We start from the raw sequence: 25,541 nt of genomic DNA on the forward strand, positions 1-25,541 counted from the left end.
TTTAATTATTTTTGTTTTTTATCTTCCGATCTTTTAATTTTATTATTATACATTTTTTCTGTTTTTTGTTTAATTTTTTATCCAATTTTTTCTTAATTACATATTTTGTATTTTTTAATATTTAATTTTTTTATATATTTCAATCGATTAATTCATTTTTTATAAATAATTTTTTAAACGAAATAAAAAATTAAATTTAGTTTAGCTTAATTATTTTCGTTTTTTATTTTATTTAAATTTTTTTGCTTCATTTTTTATTTAATTTTTCTAATTTTTTCTTAATTACATATTTTGTGTTCTTTAGATATTTTATATATTTTTGAATATATTTTAATTATTTAATTTATTAAAAGAAAATGTGTAATTAAATATAAAATAAAATAAATTGATTCATTCATTTATTTTAAATTAAAAAATTTAATTAATTTTTTTATTTATTTTAATTTATTAATTTAAAATTATTTTTTATTTTATTTACTTAGGTTTTTTTATTTTTCTAAATCTTTTTATATTTGTTAATAATTTAATTTTTAAATTAATTATTTAATTTAATTTAATTTAATTTTTTTATGTTATATTATATTAAGATTTTTTTAAATTTTTCTAAATCGTTTTAAAGTTTTTACTTGCGTTTTTTCTAACATTTTTTTTTGTATATAATTTAAGATAATTAATCAAAATTAATTGTTTTAAATTAAAATTAAATTAATGTTTTAGTTTTTAATTCAAAGGTAATTTTTTTAATTAAAATTAAATTATTCAAAATTAAAATTAAATTAATTTTTAAATTAGTATTTTTGATTTAATTTTATTTTTAAATTTTTTGATAATTTTTTAATTTGAAAAATTTAATTTTTTAAATTATTTTTATTCTTTTTTAATTTTAAAATTTAATTTTTTAAATTATTTTTTTTTAATTTAATTAATTTATTTTTTTATTGAAGTTTTTTCAAATTTTATTTAATTATTATTCTTTATACATAATACTCATTTCTGAATTCGATTTTGCTCAAACAATGCATGAACTCGGATATGTTGTAGAACTGTATAAACGCATCGCACTACTACATAACTAATACGTTGTTTTTGTATTAACGAGTATGTATGTACTTTTGTATGTAAATTTGTAAACTTTTTGCAACTCAACAAACGTGAACAATACTACGCACTTACTTTTTTATGATCTACAACATATCCGAATTTCATCCAAAATGTAGTCGGCTACCCTGTACGATTTTCTTGTAGTATCTAAAAATAGCGTAAGGAAAATTCAAATATGTACATACAATTAAATGTTAGATTTTTGTAATTTAATAGGTGCAAAGTGAATTTGAGAAAGAGTTTTTTCATCTTCACATTTTTTTAGTAAAAGTGAAATAGTTTTTAAGGCCTATAATTTAAGCTTTTATGTGTTATTGTATCTTTGGTACGTTTTCTGCGTAACCATCGTGTCGCTATACTCAGTTTTGTAACAGGGAACCAAAAACTTCAGAACCTCCTTAGAAAAGGGTCAAACAGACACATCCGACGAGCAACTAGAGGCTTAAAGCATTCCACAAAAATGTTCTCTGTTCAATTCTCGAATGTTTTACCAAACACATTGTAGGTCTAAAACATCAGCAACGCTTGTGTTTCGAATCTATAGTCCACCGACTGCTAGTCAAGCACTCAAACCACTTAAACCCCGCCACTACAATAATTACCAGAACTAACATTGTAATTGTTGCCATGTAATATAAATGTAATTTAATTCCAATATATGTATGCACATGTATCTCCACAACAAAGGGCCAACAACAACAAACTGCCAGCGCACTCACCTCATATATCATATAAGTGTGTAGGTATGTTACCTCACCGTGTCTCACTAAATAGCTTAAATGCACAGCTATTTATCTAAGCAAACAACTTGTAATTGTCTTGTAAAGTTTTACGTGGAAATTTGCAAAGACTTTAAGTTCCTCTACACACATCCAAGTATATACACACACATACAAACGTATGTACACATTAGATATGTATGTGGGTAACTGGGCAACTCAGCGTCGTGATTGAACTATGAATTTAGCGGCGGCGCATGATTAGTTCAAGAAACTTCCATTTTTGGCGCAATTTCATGAAAGCAACGAGCAATAATTGCAATAAATTTAGACATGCGAAATTTATGCCTTAGACTGACTTACTGTTTTTGTTATCATCATAATTTTTTATTGTTTTATTATTGCTTTATATGCAACACACATGCTGCAGTGGGTGGGTGGGGCTAATTTTTATTCATTGCCAACAGTAACCTTCCAAAGCAATGAGGCAGCAAATATTTATGACGCACGTGCAGAGTATTTAAAAGTGACGGACAGAAAAATAAATGCAAAAAAAGTAAAAAAAAATTAAAAAAATATATAAAAAAGGAATAAAAGAAAAAAGGAAGAATATATAAAAAAGGAAAAAAGAAAACGAATAAACAATAAAAACAAGTAAAAGCGTTTACTACGTTTGCACGAAACTTATAATACCCTTCACAGGTGAATTTTTTATAGCAGAAAAGGGTATAAAAAGATTTGTAGCTTCATTTTGATCGGCCAGTTTGTATGGCAGCTATATACTATAGTGGTCCAATCTGAACAATTTCTTAGGAGATCGCATAATTGCTTTAGGCACTAACTGGTGGCGAATTTGGTGAAGATGTCTTGTCAAATAAACAAGTTTCCATACAAGGACTTGGGTTTCATCGTTCATTTTGTATGACAGCCATATACTATAGTAATCTGATCAGAACAATTTCTTCAGAATTTATGACAATGGCTTAGATAATAATCCCTAGCAAATTTTATGAAGATACCTTTTGAAGTAAAAAAGATTCCCATATAAGGACTTGATTACGATCACTCAGTTTGTATGACAGCTATATGCTGTAGTGATCCAACCAGAACTATTTCTTCGGAGATTGCACAATTGCTCCAGGCAATAATTCATGCCAAATTTCGTGAAGATATCTCGTCAGCTGAAAAAGTTTTCCATATAAGGCCTTGATTTCGACCGCTCAGTTTGTATGGCAGCAGTATGCTATAGTAGTCCGATCGGCACAATTTCTTTGTAGATTATGGCAATGTCTTAGATAATAATCCCTGCCAAATTTTATGGAGATATCTCATCAAGTAAAAAAGTTGTCCATACAGCCACTTGACCCCGATCGTTCATTTAAATGGCAGCTATACGCTATAGTTGTTCGATATCGACAATTCCGAGAGATAAACAGCTTCTTGGCGAGCAAAGGACGTGTGTGTTATTTCAGAACGATAGCACAAAAAGTGAGGGACTAGTGTGGCCAGTCCCTCTCCCAATCCCAGACAGCCAGACATGGCTAAATCGACTAAGCTGCTCAGCCTGATCATTTATATGTATATATTTTCTAGAGTCTCCAACGCTTACTGCTTGCTTTTATTACCTCTCGGCATACTATATACCCTCTTTAGGGTACAAAAATTATTCTCAACAACAATTGAAACACAAAATGGACAAGCCTAAACCACAGTAGCGGAAAATAGACAACAAAAAGCAAATTCCGACGAGAATTTTGCGCATTCTTCAAGTGTTATGCATACAAATGCGTTCGCGAGTGTGGCTAAAACTGCGCAACGCCACGCTTATACATATATCCATACATACATACATACAATTATCTCAATAGTAGTATGCATGCATGCTTGTATATGTGTGCGTGTGCGACAGGTGTGCCAACACTAAGCCTAATGTCCATAAAAACTTTTGCGCGCACAATTTGAATTTAGACATGTCTCTTTTCGCAGAGCCAACATGTCTGTATGTAGCCGTGTGTTGGTGTGGCTGTGTGCACGTAAAATATTCCAGATCCCCAACCGTTTGTTAATACAAAACGACTCAATGTTAAGTCTAAACTTAATCTTTATTATGGAGCAGTAAAAATTCAATTTGTTTATGTTGTGTACACGCTGCGACATGGCTCTTATCACCCCAGCAACAATAACAAAAACAATAATAGTAACAACAACAATCAACGTCGAGACAGTTTCGCACGTAGTAAACAATGAAGGAACAAGATAGCACGAAGGGAATACAAAAAATATAAAATAAACAAGTGAGGAAAGGCTACGTTCGGGTGCAGTCGAAGATTTTATAGTCCGTTACTCTCATTTTCATTGGGATAACTCGCATATCAGCCGATATATGCGATATAATGTACCCGGAAGTTCGAAAATTTTTGTATTAGGTATATGAGGGCTCAAGGAAGTATTGACCCGATTCAACCTATATTTGATACACAGAGTTACAATTGTTAGGAAAGGATTCTCTCTGAATTTCAACAGCATATCTCATACATTGACCGATAATTTCAGTCAAAAACGAACTATAGATTCTGGAATCCTCTTATTCGGTAGCTAGGGGTTTGAACAGTTTTGGTTGAATTGAAAAGTTTTTCATCAGAATATGGCATACTGTAAGGACATTATTCGAGAAAAGTCTTATCCTGTTATATTAATTACTTCTTAGTTTGTGGCCTGGAAAGTGAAAGAATATAATGAAATTTAAAATCGTTATATGGGATATTAGGCGTGGTTGTAGTCCGATTGTGGCCATTTTTTTACTATGATATGCCAAATTACAGTTCTATATCTTAATTTAGTGCTTAAGTATGGCATTTTATAGGTTTTCGGTTAATGACATTTTGTGGGCCTATCTACGTACTTCGTCTTACTTTGCTATGGGGGGGAGGGAGGGGGATGTGGTCTAAATAATTGAGTTCATATTTCATCGAAATATTTGCTGCTGGGCTCCTAAGTAAATTTTCTTGACAATTTCGGCCTTTTATAGCATTCTAAATAAAAAGATGTTGAGTGACCATTGGAGGGTTAACTACTTGAGGAGAAATATTTTTTGAAAGCATTACTAGGACTCTGCCTCGAACAAATTCTCATGTAAAGAACCAGTGGCCCCTTGATTAGATAAGTAAATGAGGATTGGACCTCGATCTAAGGTATATTGTGCCCCTTATTACATATTATTTTAATAGAAAGGTGTTCTCATTGGTTCTCGATATAATATGGTACGATTCCGGGATTATAAATATGTTACCTGTACTTTTATGAACGGTTTGATTGTTTGAAAGAATAACTAAGAGTTTCTTCATAAACTCGAGTTTAAGATATTGGGTTTATGGTGTGAGGTTAGTGTTTATTATTTATTTTTCAATGCTTGAGTTTCTATAAATCTAGAAAATTTTTTTTTTTAATTAAAATTTCCCCACAAACTCGAGTTGATGATATAGAGTTTATTGTGCATAGGTAGTGTTTATTGGCGATAATTAAATGATCGAATTTTCATAAAACGAGAAAAACTATTTTCAAAAAATTAATATAAATTTTCCCACAAACTCGAGTTTATGGTAGATGTTGAGTTTATAGTGCATAGGTAGTATTTATTGTCGATTTTTGAATCCTTCAGTTTTGATAAAACGAGAAAAACTATTTTCAAAAAATTAATTTAAATTTCCTCACAAACTCGAGTTTATGGTAGATGTTGAGTTTATTGTGTAAAGGTAGTGTTTATTAAGAATTTTTCAATGCCTGAGTTTTTATAAAACGAGAAAAACCCCTTTTGAAAATGTTCACGTGACGCCATAAACTCGAGTTTAACACATTGATAAGTGGTGTTTATAGTAGTGTTAAGAACTGGTCATTTCAAATAATATTTTTGACACAAAATGTTAATAATTTTTCATGGTAAACACAGTGTTTGCGAAAAGAGTTTATTACTAACAATAAACTCGAGTTTGTGTCACAGCATGAAAAAAAATACTCAGTGTAGAGTTTAATTGGTATTGAATTTTGAACATACATGAAGAGCTTTTTGCGCTGTGCCACAAACTCGAGTTTATCACTTTTGGATAATGAATTAATCATATACTTGAGTTCAGCTGATGATTAACCTTAATTTAGTCACTATTTATATATGTTGTTAGCTCTTGAGTGGCTTTACTATATGCTCGCATATCATAAAAATAATTTATGACTTCTTAATTACCAAACTACGCAATTTGTGTTTATATCTGCAAACTTTCGCTGGTTAAGTCTACCACAATGTCTGGTTTTGCGAGATAATGATCGAAGAACATTCTGAAAAGTTAAGACCACATTTCACGTTCCTCTAGTGGATTAAATGATAATCAAGTGTGATAAGCAGGAAAGTTGCTTTTTATGGACTTATGTACTTATATATTTGAAAAAAAGAGCAAACGGTTAAGAAACTAAATGAATCTATGTTTGGTGGTATTAAATTTCTCATGTTTCTAGCTTATTTTAGAATATCAGTTAAATATTCAAAAATGTATCAAATTGTTTATGAAACTCGGATGTTTTAAATGATCTTCTATCAGATTTTTAAAGACGTTCAACCGCACTCAGTCTTTGCAAGGATTCTTTTCTAGATTTTCAAAATAAATACCCTTAAGGAGGGCAATGTTTTACATACGAAATTTAAGCAAACAGAAAAGTAAATAAAAATGTTGCCTACATTTAGGAATATTTTATATTTTTTAGCTAAGTCACCTACCAATTAATTTGTTTACATTCGAAATTCAAAAAAAAATTAATGAAAATGTTGCCTACATTTGGGATCACTTTATATTTTTTAGCTAAGTCACATACCAACTCCATTCGTTTATTTTGCTGACTGATTGTTTAGCTGCTAAAATCACTTGACTCAAGATTTAGTTAACAAAAAAATGTACGATTAGTCCCTGTAGTGGAAAACGATATCCAAAGCAAATCGGCTGCCCAAAATACAATAAAGTGCTCACAGCTTACTAACTTGAAGACCACCCATTTCAAAACAAAGCTCAACTGCCGAAATATGGAATTCAATTCTAATTCTCCCCAGGTCATTAGAAAAGGTATTGACCTCTTGGACACCAGTCAACCCCTCTCAGCTATCAGTTAACAAGCGCAAATGCTTGCGCTGCCTATCCATTTCCAAATCTCAAGGCGCTAAGGTGTATACGAGAGAATTTGGCTGCTTATTTTAGTTACACATACCAACACATATACACACATACAGTTCAGTGGCCCCGCAGAGAGTTGCATATTTATTTTTACAAAGCAAATTTGATCGCCTGAGTATAAGTATATATATTCAGATTTGCGCGTTTTGTTTATATTTTTGTCATACGCTCTCGTTTTAGCCATCGCTCAGCTGTTATATATATACACATATTTATACATATATTTAATACATATTTGCGGGTGTATGTGACCGTCATGTATGCCAATGCACCGCCAGCATCCAGCTCATTACTCGCTGTGTTATTTTTATTATTGGAATGTGCGCCCCGGGCGACTATTACTTAGCCGCTTATCAGTCGACTACGTGAAATCCAAGCGCTAAGCGCTGCGCGTGTGTATGTGTGTTTCACGTGCTTCATAGCGAGCGACTATTTGTTTAATTTTGTTATTTATTTTGACTTCATTCACTAAATTGCAGTCTAGTACATAAATAAACAGCCAGTCAGTGCTTTGCATAAGTATGGGTTCACTAAAGTCTTAGTGGCAGACAGTTGGCAAGGCGATTGTGTGTCGCTCAAGTGCATTGGCTTTGCAAAATTTGCCAAATTCTTGCAAGTCTAATAAATATGAATATGCGAGTGCATGTCGTCAATGGCGGCATATTTAAATATTTAGTATATACATATGTATATATTTATATATGTTAATGACAAATATTGTGTTTGAGTTCACACAGCTTCGTGGCCGCGTTTTTGAATTATTTCCAGTAATCTGCAGTAAAGTTCGCTGAACTCGATTATATACTATTTTTATAGGTACATAAGTATGTACAAATATCATTTTTGTATCAAAAAATATTATAAATAAAAAAAAAAATAAATATTAAATTGAAAAAATACAAAAATTATTACAATTTTTTTAAATTAAATATTTTTGCAAAAATTAAATTAAAATTTTTAATTTTTTTAAATTATTTTTTTTTTTTAAATAATTAATAAAAAATACTTAATTTTTTTTAAATCATTTAAAATTATTAGCAAATTTTTTTGTTAAACATTGAAAAAGAAATAATTGTTAAAAAATTGTTTGATATATACAAAAAACTTAAAATTAAAAAAAAAAGAATTGCATTTTTTTGATAATTATTAAAAATCAAAAATAGTTTTTCGAAATAGTTATTTTATGAGAATTTAAAAAAGATAATTAGATAGTTTAACATTTTCTTGTTAATAAAAAAAAATGATTTTTTTCAAAATTATTTAAAAGAAAAATTAAATTTTATTAAAAGATATTAATAATTATTTTTGAATATTCCACAATTTCTTGATAGTTAGTAAACAAATTTTGAAAACTTTTAAAAAACATTATTTTTTTTATAATTATTAAAACATTGAAAATAGCTAAAAAAAAGGTTTGATAATTAATAAAAAAAAAATATTTAAAAATGTTTGAAAATAGCTAAAAAAGGAAAAATTAGTTTAAATTTTTGGGGAATAATAAGAAGCCAATATTTTTTTTAATTTTTTAAATTTTTTATAAAATAATAATAAATTTTTTGATAACAATAATAAAAAAATATTTAAAAAATTTTGAGAATTAAAAATTTTAAATTTTTTCTTGATTATTTAAATATTTTGTATAATTATTAAAAAGTAAATAAATAATTGCACATTTTCTGATAAATAATAAAAAAATATTAAAAATAAATAATTACCCTTTTTTTGATAATTATTCGAAAATATATATATGTAATTGTTTAAGCATTTTTGAAAAAAAATAAAATAAACTTCTAATTTTGTTAATTAATTTTTAGTGGTTTTTTGGACAATTATTAAAATACAAATAATAATTTTTTGATGATTATAAAACAAATTTACAATTTTTTTGAAAATTTTTTGTGAACGGATATAATTTTTTTTAATAATTATTAAAAAAAACCTTATGGTTATTAGAAAAATATTTAAAAAAAAATGATAATTATTAAAAAAACATTTATTAATTGTTTGGATAATTATTAAATTTTAAGTTTTTTTTTAAATAATTGAAAGACAAAAAATTAGTTAAAAGTTGTTTGAGAATTATTAAAAAATAATAAATAAAAAATCTTTTGATAATAAAAAAATTTTAAAAAATTTATTACAATGTTTAAAAAAAATTATTTTACAAATTATTAAAAATTTTTCTTGGCAATTATAAAAAAAATAGTTTAAAAATTTTGAAAATTAAGAAAAAAGTTAAATAATTTTTTAAATTAACAAAAACACAAAACTTATTCAATTTTTTTTTGAAAATTATTTAGACATAGCATTGGTACTTCATTTATTATGTTATGTTATCAATGGGACATTAGGGCTTTGAGTTTTCAAAGCGCAATCTTTTACATTTCTGACGTCATCTCTACTTTTCTTCTCTTAAAATCGAGTTATATATTTTATATGAGCCGCTGAGAGTACAAATTATACAGCTCTTGCTGAGTTAGTATTTTCGTCAAGACAAGCATTCAATGAGCTTTGGTTTTATTTTTAAAACAACCTGGTGATCTGAAGATGCATATTTTTAATTCAAAAACTCATATCATATAATTCGTTTTTTATACTCGTCGTTACACAAACTTGGAAAACGTTCGTCTCCTCCCAGATGATAAGCAATGAATTGGGCTTACTTATGTCGAAAAATGGCGTAAAAGCGTAAAAAAAGATCTTTATCTTGATTTTGATCGGTCAGCTTGTAGTATAGCAGTTGTATGTTATGGTAGTCCGATGTCGGCCATTGAGACATATCAACAGATTCTTGGGGTGAAAAGAACGTGCGCAAAATTTCATATCAATATCTCAAAAACTAAGGGACTAGTTCGCGTATTTACGACGCAGCTCGTCAGACGGATCATTACATTACTTATTACATATACTATAAAGAGTCTCCGATCCTTCCTTACATCCTTCTGATACCGTGATTCAATACAACTTTCCAGAAAACTCTTCAAGAAATATGAGAAATCCCTCAATACACCGCACCATTCGACATTCATCAAGCACATGCATTATTATTGTTGATAAATATTTAAAAATAAGCACCAACAATTCCACACGGAACTTTTATGAATGAAGATAGCACTTTGTGCAGTGATCGGCTTAAATTTGGACCCGAGTTGAAAAGTACGAATCACTTTCTGCTAGTCATAGCAGTCCATACAATTTACGTGTGCTCATGAGTACTTATATAAGTACCTACATATACATATGTATAGTAAAGTCATGTTTGCATTTACTAGCACCCGCCATTACTGCTTTCGGTAGTCATCGGGCATTATTAATAAGTGCAATAAATACTTGAGAAAAGTGGTATCATAAAATATTCACACGTACTTGTTTAGCGTATTTAATGGTCGGCTACCGGATCGGCCTTTTATGATGGCGGCATCCATTTGCAATCCTTGATCAACGATTCGTGCTATTTCCAAACCAATCTCAAGATAAGTTATCACAGCTGTTATATCGCCTGAAATGCGCAAGAAAGTAATGAAATAAAGACATTTTATTGAGATTAATTGTTGAGTAAGGCTATTTATACTATTATTATTTTTGCTTTAATATACATTCATTATATGAAGCTCTAACCTTGAGTAACTCAACGTAATAATCTGCGCAAATTCCATTATTATTGTTATTATTTGTAATTACTTAATGATTACAATAACTAAAATATCGTTGTTATTGAGTATTTATGTTGTAATGGCAATAAAAAATAAAAATTTTAAGAAAGTGTAATTTTAGTACTGCAAAATACTATATAATTACCATTACCAATATCATATAAATACTTTTAGATAAATCTATGGGTTCTAACAATAACCAATTCCATTTCGGCTAATATAACGTTAAGAGTATATGTAATTGTTATAAAAGTAATGATTACATTTTACATTACATAATAAATTACATAATATTGAGAGTTTAAAGAAATATCTAGTATGTGTAATTGTATATAAAAGTAATGAAGTCAACAAAGTAATGATTACATTTTAGATTACATAATAAATTACATAATTTTGAGAGTTTAAAGAAATATCTTGCATTTGTAATTGTATATAAAAGTAATGGAGTCAACAAAGTAATGATTACATTTTAGATTACATGCATTTATAGCAAATTATGTATGTTAAAACTATAAAGTGATGAAATACACTGAATTTTTCTTATTTCTTTGTATGTATTAAATAATGATTACCATTACTAGTGTTTGCACTTAAACATTTGCTAAATTATAATATCGCAATAGCTGTGTTAATTCAAATAATATTGTCATAACTAGTATTTTTATATAAAAATTACGTAAGCATTAATTTCGTTGATTATAAACTGAGTAATCAATTTAATTGCAAATAATTACTTTCTTACTAACAAGAATTGAATGGTAATTAAATAGTTGACAATTCTGTTTGCTAAGAATCTCATAACAACTCCACTTTCATTTAATTGAAATTGTAGTATATTGAAGCACATGTAATCAATAATGAATTTGATTACAAATCAGTAATCAGTGTGAAGTTCATGATAACTGTACTTTCATGTTTTAATTTGAAATCGTAAGATACTGAGATAGTTGTAAGCACTTACTTTCAGTTTGATTACAAAAGTAATCACTTTTAATTACAACGAATATCTACATATGTAACTATAATTTATAATCGCAAATTATTGAAATTGATGTAATCATTTATTAATTTTGATTAAAAATCATTAATCAGAAGCTCATAACAATTTCACTTTAACTTTTGAATTTCCTTTTATAAATTTTTGATTAATTTTTAATTTGATTACATTTGCTGTAATCATTAATTAATTTTGATTACAAATCATTAATCAGAAGCTCATAACAACTTTAGTTTGACTTTTAAATTTGCTTTTTTCAATTTGATTACATTTAATGTAATCATTATTTTATTTTGATTACAAATCAGTAATCAGAAAGTCATGACAATTTCACTTTAACTTTTTTACGTAATTTTTATTTTTTTATTTATTTTCAGTTTGATTACATTAAATGTAATCATTAATTAATTTTATTTACAAATCAGTAATCAGTAGCTCATAACAAATGTAATTTAACAGCAATAATAATAATACTATTTTGTAATTAATTGCTTGTTCACATTACTTCCTTAGCTTTTTATTACCCAGTCAGAAGTACAAAAAAAGCTTATCTAAATAGGCTAATAAAAATATCTATAATATTGGGCGAATTCCGTGCAATTTAAATTGATTACTGTGCGTGTAATCGTTGTACTTAGAGTCCAATATAAGCGCTTAAACAACTACAATTACTTTGCATACTTACGCAGTTGATCTCTAATCTGCATTTTCTCCAGATTGTTGACCGCTTTGTCATTGTAGATGATCACACCGATCGCACCACGATCGTACACATGTTTCACCTTCTCCTCGAATGTGCAAAAGCCGCGCTTCACCAGCGCAATCCAACCGACACCTTTGGGTGGAAAACTCTCACCATTAGTGCCGGCGATCTTGGACGTACAAGCCGTATCATCGCTTATATTACCGATCGTGCTTATATGTACGAGTTTACCCTCTCTACTATCCACTTTACCCTCACCGTAACGCGCCTTCTCCTCACTATGCGCCAACTTACGTATTTCACCAAACTCATTCAAGTAGGTGAAATTCAAATAGGCATAATTATAGACATCTATGATGATACGCTCTTCATTGGCGAGCATCTGTGTGGCGTTCGCCGTGCGAAAATAACGATCGAGATCCTGATTCGCTATGGACATGGCCGCCACAAAAGTGGTGGTTGTCGTGGTCGAGGTCAAACGCAGACCGCCGAGCAGGAAGAGGCATGCTAAGAGCAGCAACTCCTTGGAACACATTTTCAGTTGAGTTGCTATGATTGCTTATTTTGGGTGGAGCGACACGAAGCTCCTATTTACACGAAGCGGTTATATGTATATGGGTGTGTAAGTATATATATATATATACAAGTATATAGGTTATGTGCACATTCACTTTTGAAACACTTTTTGATTTTTTCTTTTTTTTTTGCTAATTTTTCTTGCAACTTTTTTTTACTATTTCTTGTTATTTTTTGCTACGCGGCCAGACGCTGCGCTCTGCTTTCGCACGTCGCCACTTTTCGTTTGCACATTGGATGCGAAATCACTTCTGATATTTAAGCAGACACGTCGCGCTTGTCGCTGGCGTTTCGTACGTTTTCTGCTCGAGTGCTGGGACCGACGTCTTCGACACACCTCTCGTCATCGAGTGCCGCAAGTGTACTGCAATGAAAAAATTAGACACAATTTTAATTTGGGCCGAACACGTATATTGTTTGATGTTGTTAAATAATTTTTGCTTCAATTTTTTTTTCGTTTTTTAATTTGTCGTTTTATCATTGAATTCTGTTTACTGTTATGGCAATGTTTCGAACCGTTCGTGCGCAAAGGCGCTGATAAGATTTGAATTTCGCTATATGGCGGTTCGGTTGCGTATCTCAATTGATTCGTAAATGTTTTTGTTGATTGAAGCTCTCAAAACAATGCGAGCGTAATGTGGTGGGAGAGAGAGCGAGCGAGTGTAGGTAAGCAAAGGTGTTCGTATTGATTTAAGTAATTAATTATAAACGTATTTATGTTTTTAAATTTGCGAGAATTTTTGTTTTTAAATAAGAGCTGTTGAATGCGTTATTTTTAAAAGACAAAAATAACAATAACAAAAGTGAGCACTCAAACAAGCAGTCAGCAGAGGCTTGCGGCAAGCGATTGCACTTGTTTTGAAGGCACCATATATATGTATATGTATGTATTAAGATATACATACATTGTATATAGGATACATATTTCTCTCGCTCAACGTCATCACTTCTCTTATCAATATTTTAAAGATCAGATACTTCATTTAACTGTTGAGTATTGCTTTGCGATTAAGTGTTACGTTATTGCGAGATTTGCATCGATTTCGAATGAGCTAATTTTACACAAAAACAAACATATGTACGGCTATATATATGTATGCATGTTTATATAGACATATGACTCGCGTTTATGGTTTGCATGCCTCGTGCATATTTTTAGAATGATATTGCATGTGTTGTAATAAAATCGACAATAAGCTGTCAAGTATTTACAACAAAATGTAAAAATAAGATAATTCTTTGAACACTGCTTAACCACAGCTGTAATACCGCTCACAGTTGCAATTCTTATACCATAAAAGGGTATAAAAAGATCCTTATCTTGATTTTAATCGATCAGTTTGTATAGCAGCTATATGCTATGGTCGTTTGATCTGAACAATTTCTTAAGGGATTGTAGCGTTGCTTTGGACAATAATCTGAGGCGAATTTCGTGAAGATATCTTTTCAAACAAAAAAGTTGTTCATACTGGTACTTGAGTTTTATTGTTCAGTTTGTATGGCAGCTATATGCTATGGTGGTCCGATCTGAACAATTTCTTACGAGATTGTAGCTTTGTCCTGAGGAATAATCTGTGCAAAATTTCGTGAAGATATCTTGACATGTAAAAAAGTTGCTCCTACATGGACTTGAGTTTTATCGGTCAGTTTGTATGACAGCTAGACGCTATGGTCGTCCGAACTAAACAATTTCTTCGGAGATCATAGCAATGGCTTGGATAATAATTCACGCCAAATTTCATTAAGATATTTTGTTAAATAAAAAAGTTTTTCATACAAGGACTTGATATTTATCGTTCAATTGGTATGACAGCTACATGCTATAGTGTTCCGATCTGAACAATTTCTAAGGACAATAAAGCGCTATTTTAAATAATAATCTGTGCCGAATTTCGTGAAGATATCTTGTCATATAAAAAAGTTGTTTATACAGGGACTTGAGTTTTATCGGTCAGTTTAGATGGCAACTTCAATTTAACCAACTGTTTTCTGGGAATGATAAATGTAACAACAATTTTTCACAAAATGAGAAATTTGGCCAGACATTTCTTTTTAAATTGAATTGAATTGAATTTGGAACTGCAGCAACAATCAAGTGAGTCATAATTGGTATTTTTTTCAAAGAGCACACTGTATACCGTGTCTTTTGGCCATAGAAAGAACTCAACTCAGAATAAATTCTACGTATATGTTCTGCTCTACCTGATCACTTGAGGTTTCTTTGGTGTGAACCCGATCAGACTGACCAATTTCTACAACAAATTACTCTTGTGAGATTTATTCTCAGTCATTTTCTGATTTTTGAAAATTTTCGTTGAATTTAAGAAATTTCGAAAACAATTCGGTAGCATAAATTGTGCCTTCAAATTAGCAACACTGGTGTAAACATTTCGTATTATTTGGGATACCCTTACTTAACCTATATAATATGTCTTAAACAGTGGCGGTTTCAAAATTTATTTCGAGAGGGTGTCTTTCTTTCTAACACTAAACATTTATTAATAGTACTACTTCATAAACTTTTCTGAATTTGATTTAAAATTTCTGATTTTTGGTGGCTTTGACTCCCAACAACCCTCTTTGGATCCGCCACTGAATCAAATTCTGGAAGTTGTCTTTCTTTCTAACATATTTTTGCTGAATTTTAATTAAAATCTGCGTTTTTGGGGGGCTTTGACACCCGTACCCCCTTTCGATCCGCCACTGAAATAAATTCTGTGGGATGTCTTTTTTTGTAACATACTTTTTAATGCTAATATTACTTCGTAAATTCTCCTGAATTTCAATTAAAATCTGTGATTTTAGGCGGTGGGGTGCTTTGACACCCAAAACCCCTCGAGGATCCGTCACTGCTCTGCACAATTTATTTATTTTTTTTCATTGGATTTTGAGAGTTATACACATATCCATCAAAATATTATATTTATGTCGTTTATGAAAACATTTTAATCCGAAATCTCAAGGCTTGTCAATCTTTCGAGAGCAAAATGCATAAGCACGCGCTTTTGTGGCGAAGTCATTGTGCTCTTAAATGCTATTGACGTTTTCAAGGCTCTTGACATAATAACATATGAATGCAGGCGAACATACAGCTAAACATATGTTTATAATATACACATATAAAGAATACATACATATATATTATATAATGTGATATATACATATGTACAGCCAGGGGTGACAATGGCTTTGGCTGATGTATTGTATTTTGTGGTAGTATAGTATAAAGGAAAATAATATCTCTTTAGGTAGCTATTTATCCACGGTAAGGCACGTTGCAATAAGCTAATAAGGTTTCATTGTGCCGAATATATATACAAATGAGACCGAAAATGGTTTATTATCATACAGAAAAATGCATGAATGCAGGCAGAAAATGGCGGGATTTGGCGCTGATCTGAAGTGAGATGTGAAAATCACAAAAATTGGGTATTATATGTTGCAAAGATAGACTAATATGTATGTATGTATGTATATAAATATGTGCCTTCTTCAATTATGTATAAATATATACATATGTATGTAAATATATTATATATATTCTTATATGTACAAATATGAAAAAATGGTTGTATCCATGTAAAAAGGGCAACAAATCTGCTAAAATATTCACAAAAGCCATTCACACCTGAAACGCCTGAACCTCTGCCAATTCCATGCGCGAGTCACCAAGAGTCACCGCTCACAATTTATCGCACCGCTATGTGGGTACAGGCGTCCATCGTTTGCTGCTTCTGCTGCCAAGCAACAAATATCCGTGAGCCTCGTGGCAGGAAGTGCCATTTTGACACTTGGCATGATTGACGTCCTACCCAGGTTGATTGCCGCGAACCCAAGGTGTGGGCAGTTGCGATACAATTAATATAAAAAATGCAAATTTCCACAAAACAAAGTAATCAAACAAAGAATTTCGCATAATTATAAATTGTGCGTCAGCGCAAAGAATTGTTTTTAACGAATATATGGGCAACGGAAGCGATAAAGCATGTTGAGTCGCAATTTGGCGCCAAAAGGCTGAGCTGGCTGGTTTAGCATAACAAAAGGCGGTGTGGACAAGCTGACAACTCCTTGATGGATGCGCTGTGGGCACATCATATATGTACATATACACATACACATACATATACACACATATACATATCAGATATGTGTTCATAAAAGCTATATATCTCTCCAGATAAGTCTCATATGTACGTTAAAATCATACTGTATCTGTCAGTGTAAGCCTCATATGTGCGTTGATGGCTCGCGTCAGCTCATTATGCCTGCGAAGCATGTGCCTGCCGCACGAGCTTTGATTGCGCTGAAATTTTAAGACTTCTTCTAATATAGGCGCACAATGCTTGAACCCAGTTGAAAGGCATATATGGCACATCAGCATACAGAGAATGAAGCCCCAAAAAAAGAGTAGGGGCCTGTCGCCATATAGAAAATGAAAAATCTAAATTCCGTGTAAGTAGCGGCATAATAACAGCCGTTTTATATTTTTCGGGCACGTGGCCATAAGCAATGCATGCAAGTGTGTGGGATTTGTGCTTAGCAACATGTGTGCTTGGTGATTATGCTTAAATATTTAAATGCGTTGAAAATCAAAAATTTAATAATCAATTTCTAAAAACATATTCTTAAAAAAATTAACAAATTTTTTTCAATAAAATTATAATAAAAAATATTTTTTCATATTTTTTATTTTTTTAACAAAAAAACTTTTAGCAAAAACACTTTTTATAAATATTTTTTAAATTAAAATAAATAATTAAATTTTTCAAAACTTTTTTTCAAAAACTCAAAAAAATTTCCGTTAAAAAAAATAGTTTAAATACAAAAATTTAATTTGGAAAAATGTTTGAATAAAAAAATTGAAAAAAGTTTTGAAAAATTTACTTAAAATAATTTTTTAATGAAAATTTTCTTTTAATAAAAAAATTTAAGAAGTCTGAAGCATTATTTCAAAATTTTTGTTCAAGCGTTTCAAAACATAATTTAACTATTTCATTCAATATTTAATTAATTTCAATATTTAAATCAAACAATTTAAAAAATATTTTGGAAACCTATTTTTTTTTTTAATTTTGTAACTTTTAAATATACAATTTATTTCTTAAAATGTTTGGAATAAAATTTTTAAATAAAGTTAAAACTCAAAGTACAAAATATTTTTAGAATACTCAAAAACAAAAAAGTTAAATAACAAAAAAAAACATATTACAAAATTTTTTGGAAACCGAAATTTTATTTCAATTTTCGAAACTAAAAAAATTTAGAGTACAAAACATTTTAAAAATCTAATTTTTCAATATTCAAATCAAATAAAAAAACAAGTAAAAAAAATAAATTAAAAAATATTTCGAAAACTGACAACTTTTTAAATTTTTGAAAATAAAAATTAACTATTTTTTATAATTAAACAATTTTATATTTATTTTGAAAACATTCAAAAAATTAAAATAAGAAAACAAGCTAAAAAATATTTTTAAAACCGAAAACTTTTTAACTGTTTGAAACTAAAAATTAACAAATTTTTTTGACTTAAAAATTTATATATTTATTTTGAAAAATGCTCTAATTAAAAATTTTCGAACCTAAATATTATCTGATTTTTCGAAAAATTAAAACAAAATATTAAAATAAAAACAATTAAAAAATATTTTTAAAACCTAAAACCGAAATGTTTTAAATTTTCGAAAGCAATTAGTAATTTTTTTTAAGAACATATTTATTTTGAATAAATTTTCTGTTTTTTAATTAGTGTTTTTTTTAATTCACTAATAAAAACCGATATTTTTTTTCAATTTTCGAAACTAAAAGTTAACTTAATTTTTGAAAAATTAAAAAATAATATATTTATTTTGAAAACATTCAAAAACAAAAAAAGTAAAATAGATTTTTTGAGTTTTCGAAACTAAAAATTAACTAATTTTTTGGTTAAAAAAATATGTATTTATTTGGAAACATTTTTGCTTTTAAATTCTCTAATAAATTTTTATAATAATCGTTGGAAAATTAGTTTTAAAAAAATTTTCAAAAATATATAATTTAAAAATATTAAAAATTATAATTAAAAAGAAAAAACAAGATTAAAAAATGTAGAAAATATACACATATATATGCATATATTTTTTTTTAATTATTCTTGTTTATTCAACTTTCGAAATTTTTTTATTTATTTTTGAAATAATTATTAAAAGCTATTCAAGAATATACACAAGTAAAAATAAAGTAAAGTAAATTTTTTATTAATTTAATTTAAAAAAGTATCTCCAAAATTTTTTTTAAATTTATTTTGTTTTTAATATTTTTGGATCAATAATTGAATATTTAATCGTTCAGAATTTTATAAATACTTATATAATATAAACCTGAAATTCTTGATATTAAAGAATAAAATATATTAAAAACAAATATTTTATGGAACGAAAAAATATTTAGAAATTTTCTAGAATTCGAAATTTTTGAAAAATTTATTAATTTTTTTGTACGTAAATTTTTTTGAAAACTATATTCATATATTTAAAATCTTTCATATTTTTTAAAAAAATTTATTAAAAAATCGTTATATTTATTTTTCAAGTACTTGCCGGTAGTGAAATTGTACCCATAATGTTTTGTTTTTGTTGTTTTGACTTTTTTGCTGCAGATATGAACCACAACATGTATGTGTTATGTTTCTTTGTACGCATGATTGTATTTATCTATTTATATGCGCAAACCAAAACCAAAAAAGGAAAATAAACAAAAACAAATCGTAGCCATGAGACAAAGCCAACTAAACGACGACACATAAATATGTATGAGCAACTAAAACGTGAATGTAAATTATGGAAAACGTGATTCAAATGCTAAATAGACATTAACACCTTATATGGGAAGATATCGTTTGGGCGGCCGCCACAAACGCGCGAACAAAAATACTTCACACATACGCATGCACATCTGCAAATGTGTGTGTGCGGTTGGGAGAAATCTGATACATGGATTATGTTTATATTCATGTGATAAAGCCGCAGCTCAAGCGGTCTAACAAATTTATGATAGCAAATATGCATTTGTTATTGTTGTTAGATTTATCGAAGAAGGCTAATCGGTTGGCAGTGACGACGGTTGACGGTTTGAGGCGCAAGTAGCAATAAGTGAAATAAAAATAATAATGAAAGAGCTGCAACAGGGTTAAGCTGCCTTCTAATTGGAGCCACGTGTTGAAGTGAGCGCATCTGAAAAGTCTAGCCGAAAATATGCTGGCCATATTTACCGTTTGAGTTTTGAAATTTCGAACTTTTGCATAAGGCATTACATATGCATTTAGGTGTGTGTGTACTATTTGACGAAAATATTTTTCTCCATTTAATTACTTTGAAAATTTAACAAACTAAAAAACTATTTTTAAAATTTTTATTTGAAAATTATGCGCAAAAAATTGCTAACGGTTTCCTATATAGAAATGTTGAAGTGTACTTTTTTGCATATTAAATGGTTTTTTTTATTTTTTGTTTTCTTTTATTTTTATTTTTTGTTTCGCTAAAAATTCAGACATTTAATGAAATTGCATGAAAGCCGCCCATTTATTTTGGCAAAAATAGAATTTTTATAAACGTTGAAACTAATAAATGCATTTAAAAGTAAAATCCGTTAGCAGCGTATGCGAAACGAGATTTTAATTAATTTTAGTATGCAGAAATTTAATTAACACAAAATTTGTTGTCTTGACATAACATCTGTCTTTGGCTTCTGGCTTTCAGCACTTATTCAGCACATTATTTTGATAGCTGAATAAGGCGCTGAATGTTAATAGCGCTTTAAAAACTTGAAATGCGGTTGAATATTAGGATTTTTGTGAGAAAAATATTTCTGTAAAACAAATATTTCTAAAATTTCTAAAAACAAAAATAAATTTTATTACTTATTTTTAATATTTGTATTAAAAAAATATTTCTAAAAGGTTTAAAAAAATTGTATAATTAAAAATATTTCAAAATTTATAAAAAAATATTATTTAAAAATAAATTTGTGTAAATTTAAAAAAAAAATGTTCTAAAAATATTTAAAATTATTTTAGAAATTTTGGAAAATTTTTTTTATAAATTTTTTTTTTAGAAATTTTAGAAATATTTTTTTTTCAATAAAAAATCACACAAAACCGTATTATGTGAAACAAATTCCGTAAGCCACAACCCAGCTCGGAGGCGAGCGAATAAAATGGTCAAACGCCTTTTGAAGAGGAGATGGGAACCCTTTCGAAAGACTGACATTGTTGACTATTATTGTCCACTGTTCAGTTCAGGGCTTATCACCGCCAGATCGCGACGACAGAGTTGCCTTCCTGAAGTTTCCAATAATGGAAAGGCGAGTGTGAGAAGGCAGTTGGAACCGCCATCGGTCATGACGTCTGCCTGAGAACACCAGGGAGCCCAGTCGACAAGTGCGAAGTTGGAGAGATGGAGATCCAACGCAGCTTCCGCGTCGAGACAGGAATTTGAGTCCGACGCCGAAATGGCTGCTGGTTGTGGTGACTCTTTCTATAGCTGAAAGACTCCTGAAAAGTCCAGAATAAAATAAATGTTAATCACACAGATTAACTGCCACCGAAGTAGTGTGGCATCCATAAGTTTACAAGCCAAGGAAAAACGATATAATAGAAACCACTCAAATTGAAACAAAATTTGAGTTTTGGTTATAAAACGGTTAAATATTGGTTATTATATCCGACAGCATTTTTCGATTTTTTTTATGATACGTTGCAAATACACCATTTAATTGCTTCAGCGGTTGAACACCACCACAGCATAATGAAATGACGAGTTTATTGCTGACTTTTTCAATAAACAAATGAATATTTTACAACAAATTACACACATTCATTATCTCGCTGTGACATTTGACATTGAAAATGCTGCAAAAAGGCGCAAGAAAAGTACGCTTAAATGGCCGAACGGCCTACATACCGGCGTCAAAATAGTATGTATACTATGCGCATATACATACATATATATATATATATACATGTTGTAAAAATTGCAACTACACCATAACATATTTACACGCACACTCTCATACATTTGCGCATTAAGCACACAAACCGTCGCGCATTGGCGCAGCCTTGTCGCATCGAATTCATTTTTAATGCGCCTATTGTCCAGCTGCAACAAAAAAAATATGAAAACAAGAAAAACGTTAACTTCGGCTGCATCGAAGCTAATATACCCTTCACTTATAGAGGTGTATTTCTTATTGCCAAAAAAGGTACAAAAGATGTTTTTCTTGATTTTGAACGATCAGTTTGTATGGCGGCTATATGCTATAGTACTCCGATCTGCACAATTTCTTCGGAGATTAGACCGTTGTCTAAAGTAACAATCCATACCAAATTTCGTGAAGATATCTTGCCAAATAAACAAGTCTTTCATAGAAATTCCTGATTTTGATCGTTCAGTTTGTATGACAGCTATATGCTATAGTGCTCCGATCTAGACAATATCTTCGGAGATTTTAATGCTGACTTGGTTAATAACCTGTACCAAATTACGTCAAGATATCTTGTCAAATAAATAAGTTTTCCCTACAAGAACTTGTTTTCGATCATTTAGTTTGTATGACAGCTATGTACTATAATGGTCCGATCTGAATAATTTCTTAGGACATTGCACTGTTGCCCAAAATAATAATACATACCAAATTTCCTGAAGATGTCTTGTCAAATAAATAAGTTTTCCATAGAAAGTCCTGATTTTGATCGTTCAGTTTGTATGGCAACTATATGCTATAGTAATCCTATATGAATAATTTCTTCGGAGATTGTACCGTTGCCTAAAATAATAATACATACCAAATTTCCTGAAGATATCTTGTCAAATAAAAAAGTTTTCCATACAAAAACTTGGTCTTGAACGAGCCGTTTGTATGGCAGCTACTATACCCGAAAGTGGTCCAATAACAACTTTTCCAACAAATCAACGCGTTCTTGCTAAAATAATGACGTGTGTGAAATTTTAACTTTATATCTTAAGAACTAGGAGACTAGCTCCGTATATAATGATGGACAGACAGCTGTGTCTAAATCAATTCAGTTCTTCATGCTGTTCGTTTATAGCGTGTAAGATCTCCAACGTTTTCTTCTGTCTATTATAAACTTCATGGCAAACTTAATACTCCGTAAAGGGTATAAAACCAACAAACCAAACTACAAGAGGCAGCGTGCACAATCACAAAGCCGCAATAATAATGAAATGAATATAAAAGTGAAAATAAAAATAAATTTTATAATAATAAAGCGAAGTTTACCGGCCGCAAGGCAATGCCTGCTTAAATGTTTAACTGTATGTATGTATATATGTTATATATGCATTTTTTAGTCGGTTGGTGCGTTGGCGCGCTCGCTGACCCACCACAAGTCGCCTGCTGGGCAATTTAAGCAGCCTCATAATTCAATAAGTGTCCACAACGCATGAATGCGCACGCAAACACACATACAGACACATGCACAAGAAGCATGCGCTTGTATGCGTGTGCATTTAAATACTATAAAAAGCATTTAAAGTTGACTTAAATAACAACGAAAACGAAAATGAAAAAGAAGAAGAAGAAGAGAGGATAAACGTATGCCGCATGCAGTCGTCATAAATTTATGGCCCACACTCGCGAGCGTTGGCGCGTTTTTTAACCTTCTTACAACCACATACACAAACACTTGCATGTAAAAAATGTGCAATAAAGAATGCGAAAAGTGAACATAAAATTGAAATGATTACATTTCATATTCGCTTTGTAATCGCATTGAGCTGTCAACATTTCGGTATATCATCCATGAAACTTTTGTGCGCAGGCATATGCGCCGCGCACCACTCCCACAACGCGCTGGCTGCGCCGCACATGGCGCTGTTGGCGCGCGCCAACTCACACCGTTTACTATGGCGCGGCACGTAGAGCAACTGCCACGAGGCATTAAAATTGAGAAAAACCGCATTTTGCTTTAAATAAAATAGCTCATAACAATGGTGACGCGCAGCGCAGTTGGTTGAATAGACCGCAAGCGCCGCGCTAGTGCGTCGCAGAACCGCCGCGCGCTGCATTTTATACCATGTATTAAGCGCCCGTTAGCCGTGAGTGGCACGCCCGATTAACGCGCTGCCGTCGCCGCCAGCACACGGCCAAGCCAATTGGCTTATTACCCTGCCGCATTGTTGCCGCTCGTCGTTTGACTCACAGCTTGGTTGCCTGTCTAAGTACGCGCCTTAGGCTGCTTGCTTATGCACAACTACCATGTAGTTCTGCATTTTGGCTGACGGCATTTGGCCACATAAAGCCATCGTCATCGACATCAACGGCAAGCGCTCCGCACCCACTAACCGGACGTTGTGGCGGCTACTTAGTCTGTACGCTTTAGAATTGACTGCGCCTTCAACTAACTGATCCGGTATTATTGTATTTTCTTGTGGCATATTAATGCATGTGCCGACTCATCGGCCGCATACACGTAAGTTGTAGGTGGGATTATTGGTAGAGTTCATTGAGTTCGCGGCGCGCATATGCAAACAGTGCTAGCGCGTTGCCGTAATGGTGTAATGACCCTGATTGCTTACAGCAGACACTGAGGTGTAAATATATGCACGCGTTTGTGTGTACTAAGCGCTGACTGGTGTAGACTGGTTCTATGTAAGCGCTTTCTGGAACAGTGGTGGTTTTTGCGGCGTTAGTTGTAACTTGAAGTTTAGAGGTTAGAGGGTACTCATATATTATTTTCTCATATTCTTAGGTATTTTGGAAAAAATTATAAATTTTTATACATTTCTAGACTCTTATAATGCTAGCCCGGAGCTATAACCTTAGTCTAAAGAGACTACCCTGTAACTAGTCTCTTTTGGAAAACTTTATATATATTTTTTACCACTGGGTTCACACATACACTACACCATACTATACAGACATTTGTATTTATTCAGTGTAAATGATTTTAGTTTACATTCGAGTTCACTGCATTTCATTCGCAACAGAACTTAAATTCCATTTAGCGCCTAAATGTTTGTGAGAGCAAAAGCCGTGTAATGATCTTTCGACAAGCTATGCGAAAAATTTTAATCCAATTAAATTTGCGGCAGTGCAAATAAATTCGATAATATTTTTACTCTTTTTTGAATATCTAAACTGAGTGCAGCCGGATGTGCGCGGTGAACTAATCTGACTAGTTTAGCAGAATTTCCGAAATAAAATGAAATTTATGGGCACACAGTACCGTAAGTCAGAATATTTTTATGTAAATTCAGAGCTGTAGTTGAATAAACTTCGCGCTTCACTTCAGTCGATAATATCTAAGCGTTTTTGAAACCAGTTGCAACCGATTTTTAAACTAATGCAAACTTGTTTTTGAGACGCTGTTGCCTTTATGACTACTCGAAAGCGGGTTTTTATTGAAGCAACTTGTGGAAAATTAATTAGTGCTTAAAAGCAATGCTTTATTTGAAAAACAAGCAGTTTTGAGTCATAAAAATTAAAATTATAAACTTATAAAATATTCTTATATGGTAACACTATTTAAAAAAAAATTGCAAGAAATTAAAAAAAAAATGATTACTATGAGTAAATAAA

The 25,541-nt window shown here is 30.6% G+C and overlaps 1 protein-coding gene across 1 annotated transcript in view; it reads right to left on the reverse strand.

Annotated features, from left to right (window-relative positions):
- LOC120770895 (protein goliath) overlaps positions 1–25,541 on the reverse strand; it is a 131,626-nt gene that overhangs the window by 10,940 nt on the left and 95,145 nt on the right. The window contains exons 3-4 of the mRNA XM_040098561.1: positions 12,372–13,329; positions 10,400–10,532 (exon numbers count right to left, since the gene is read on the reverse strand). Coding sequence (XP_039954495.1) covers positions 10,400–10,532; positions 12,372–12,924 — 686 coding nt within the window. The 5' untranslated portion in view covers positions 12,925–13,329. The remainder of the gene's footprint in view (positions 1–10,399; positions 10,533–12,371; positions 13,330–25,541) is intronic.

This window comes from Bactrocera tryoni, chromosome 3 (genome assembly GCF_016617805.1).
Source record: "Bactrocera tryoni isolate S06 chromosome 3, CSIRO_BtryS06_freeze2, whole genome shotgun sequence".
Classification (NCBI taxonomy): Eukaryota; Metazoa; Arthropoda; class Insecta; order Diptera; family Tephritidae; genus Bactrocera; species Bactrocera tryoni.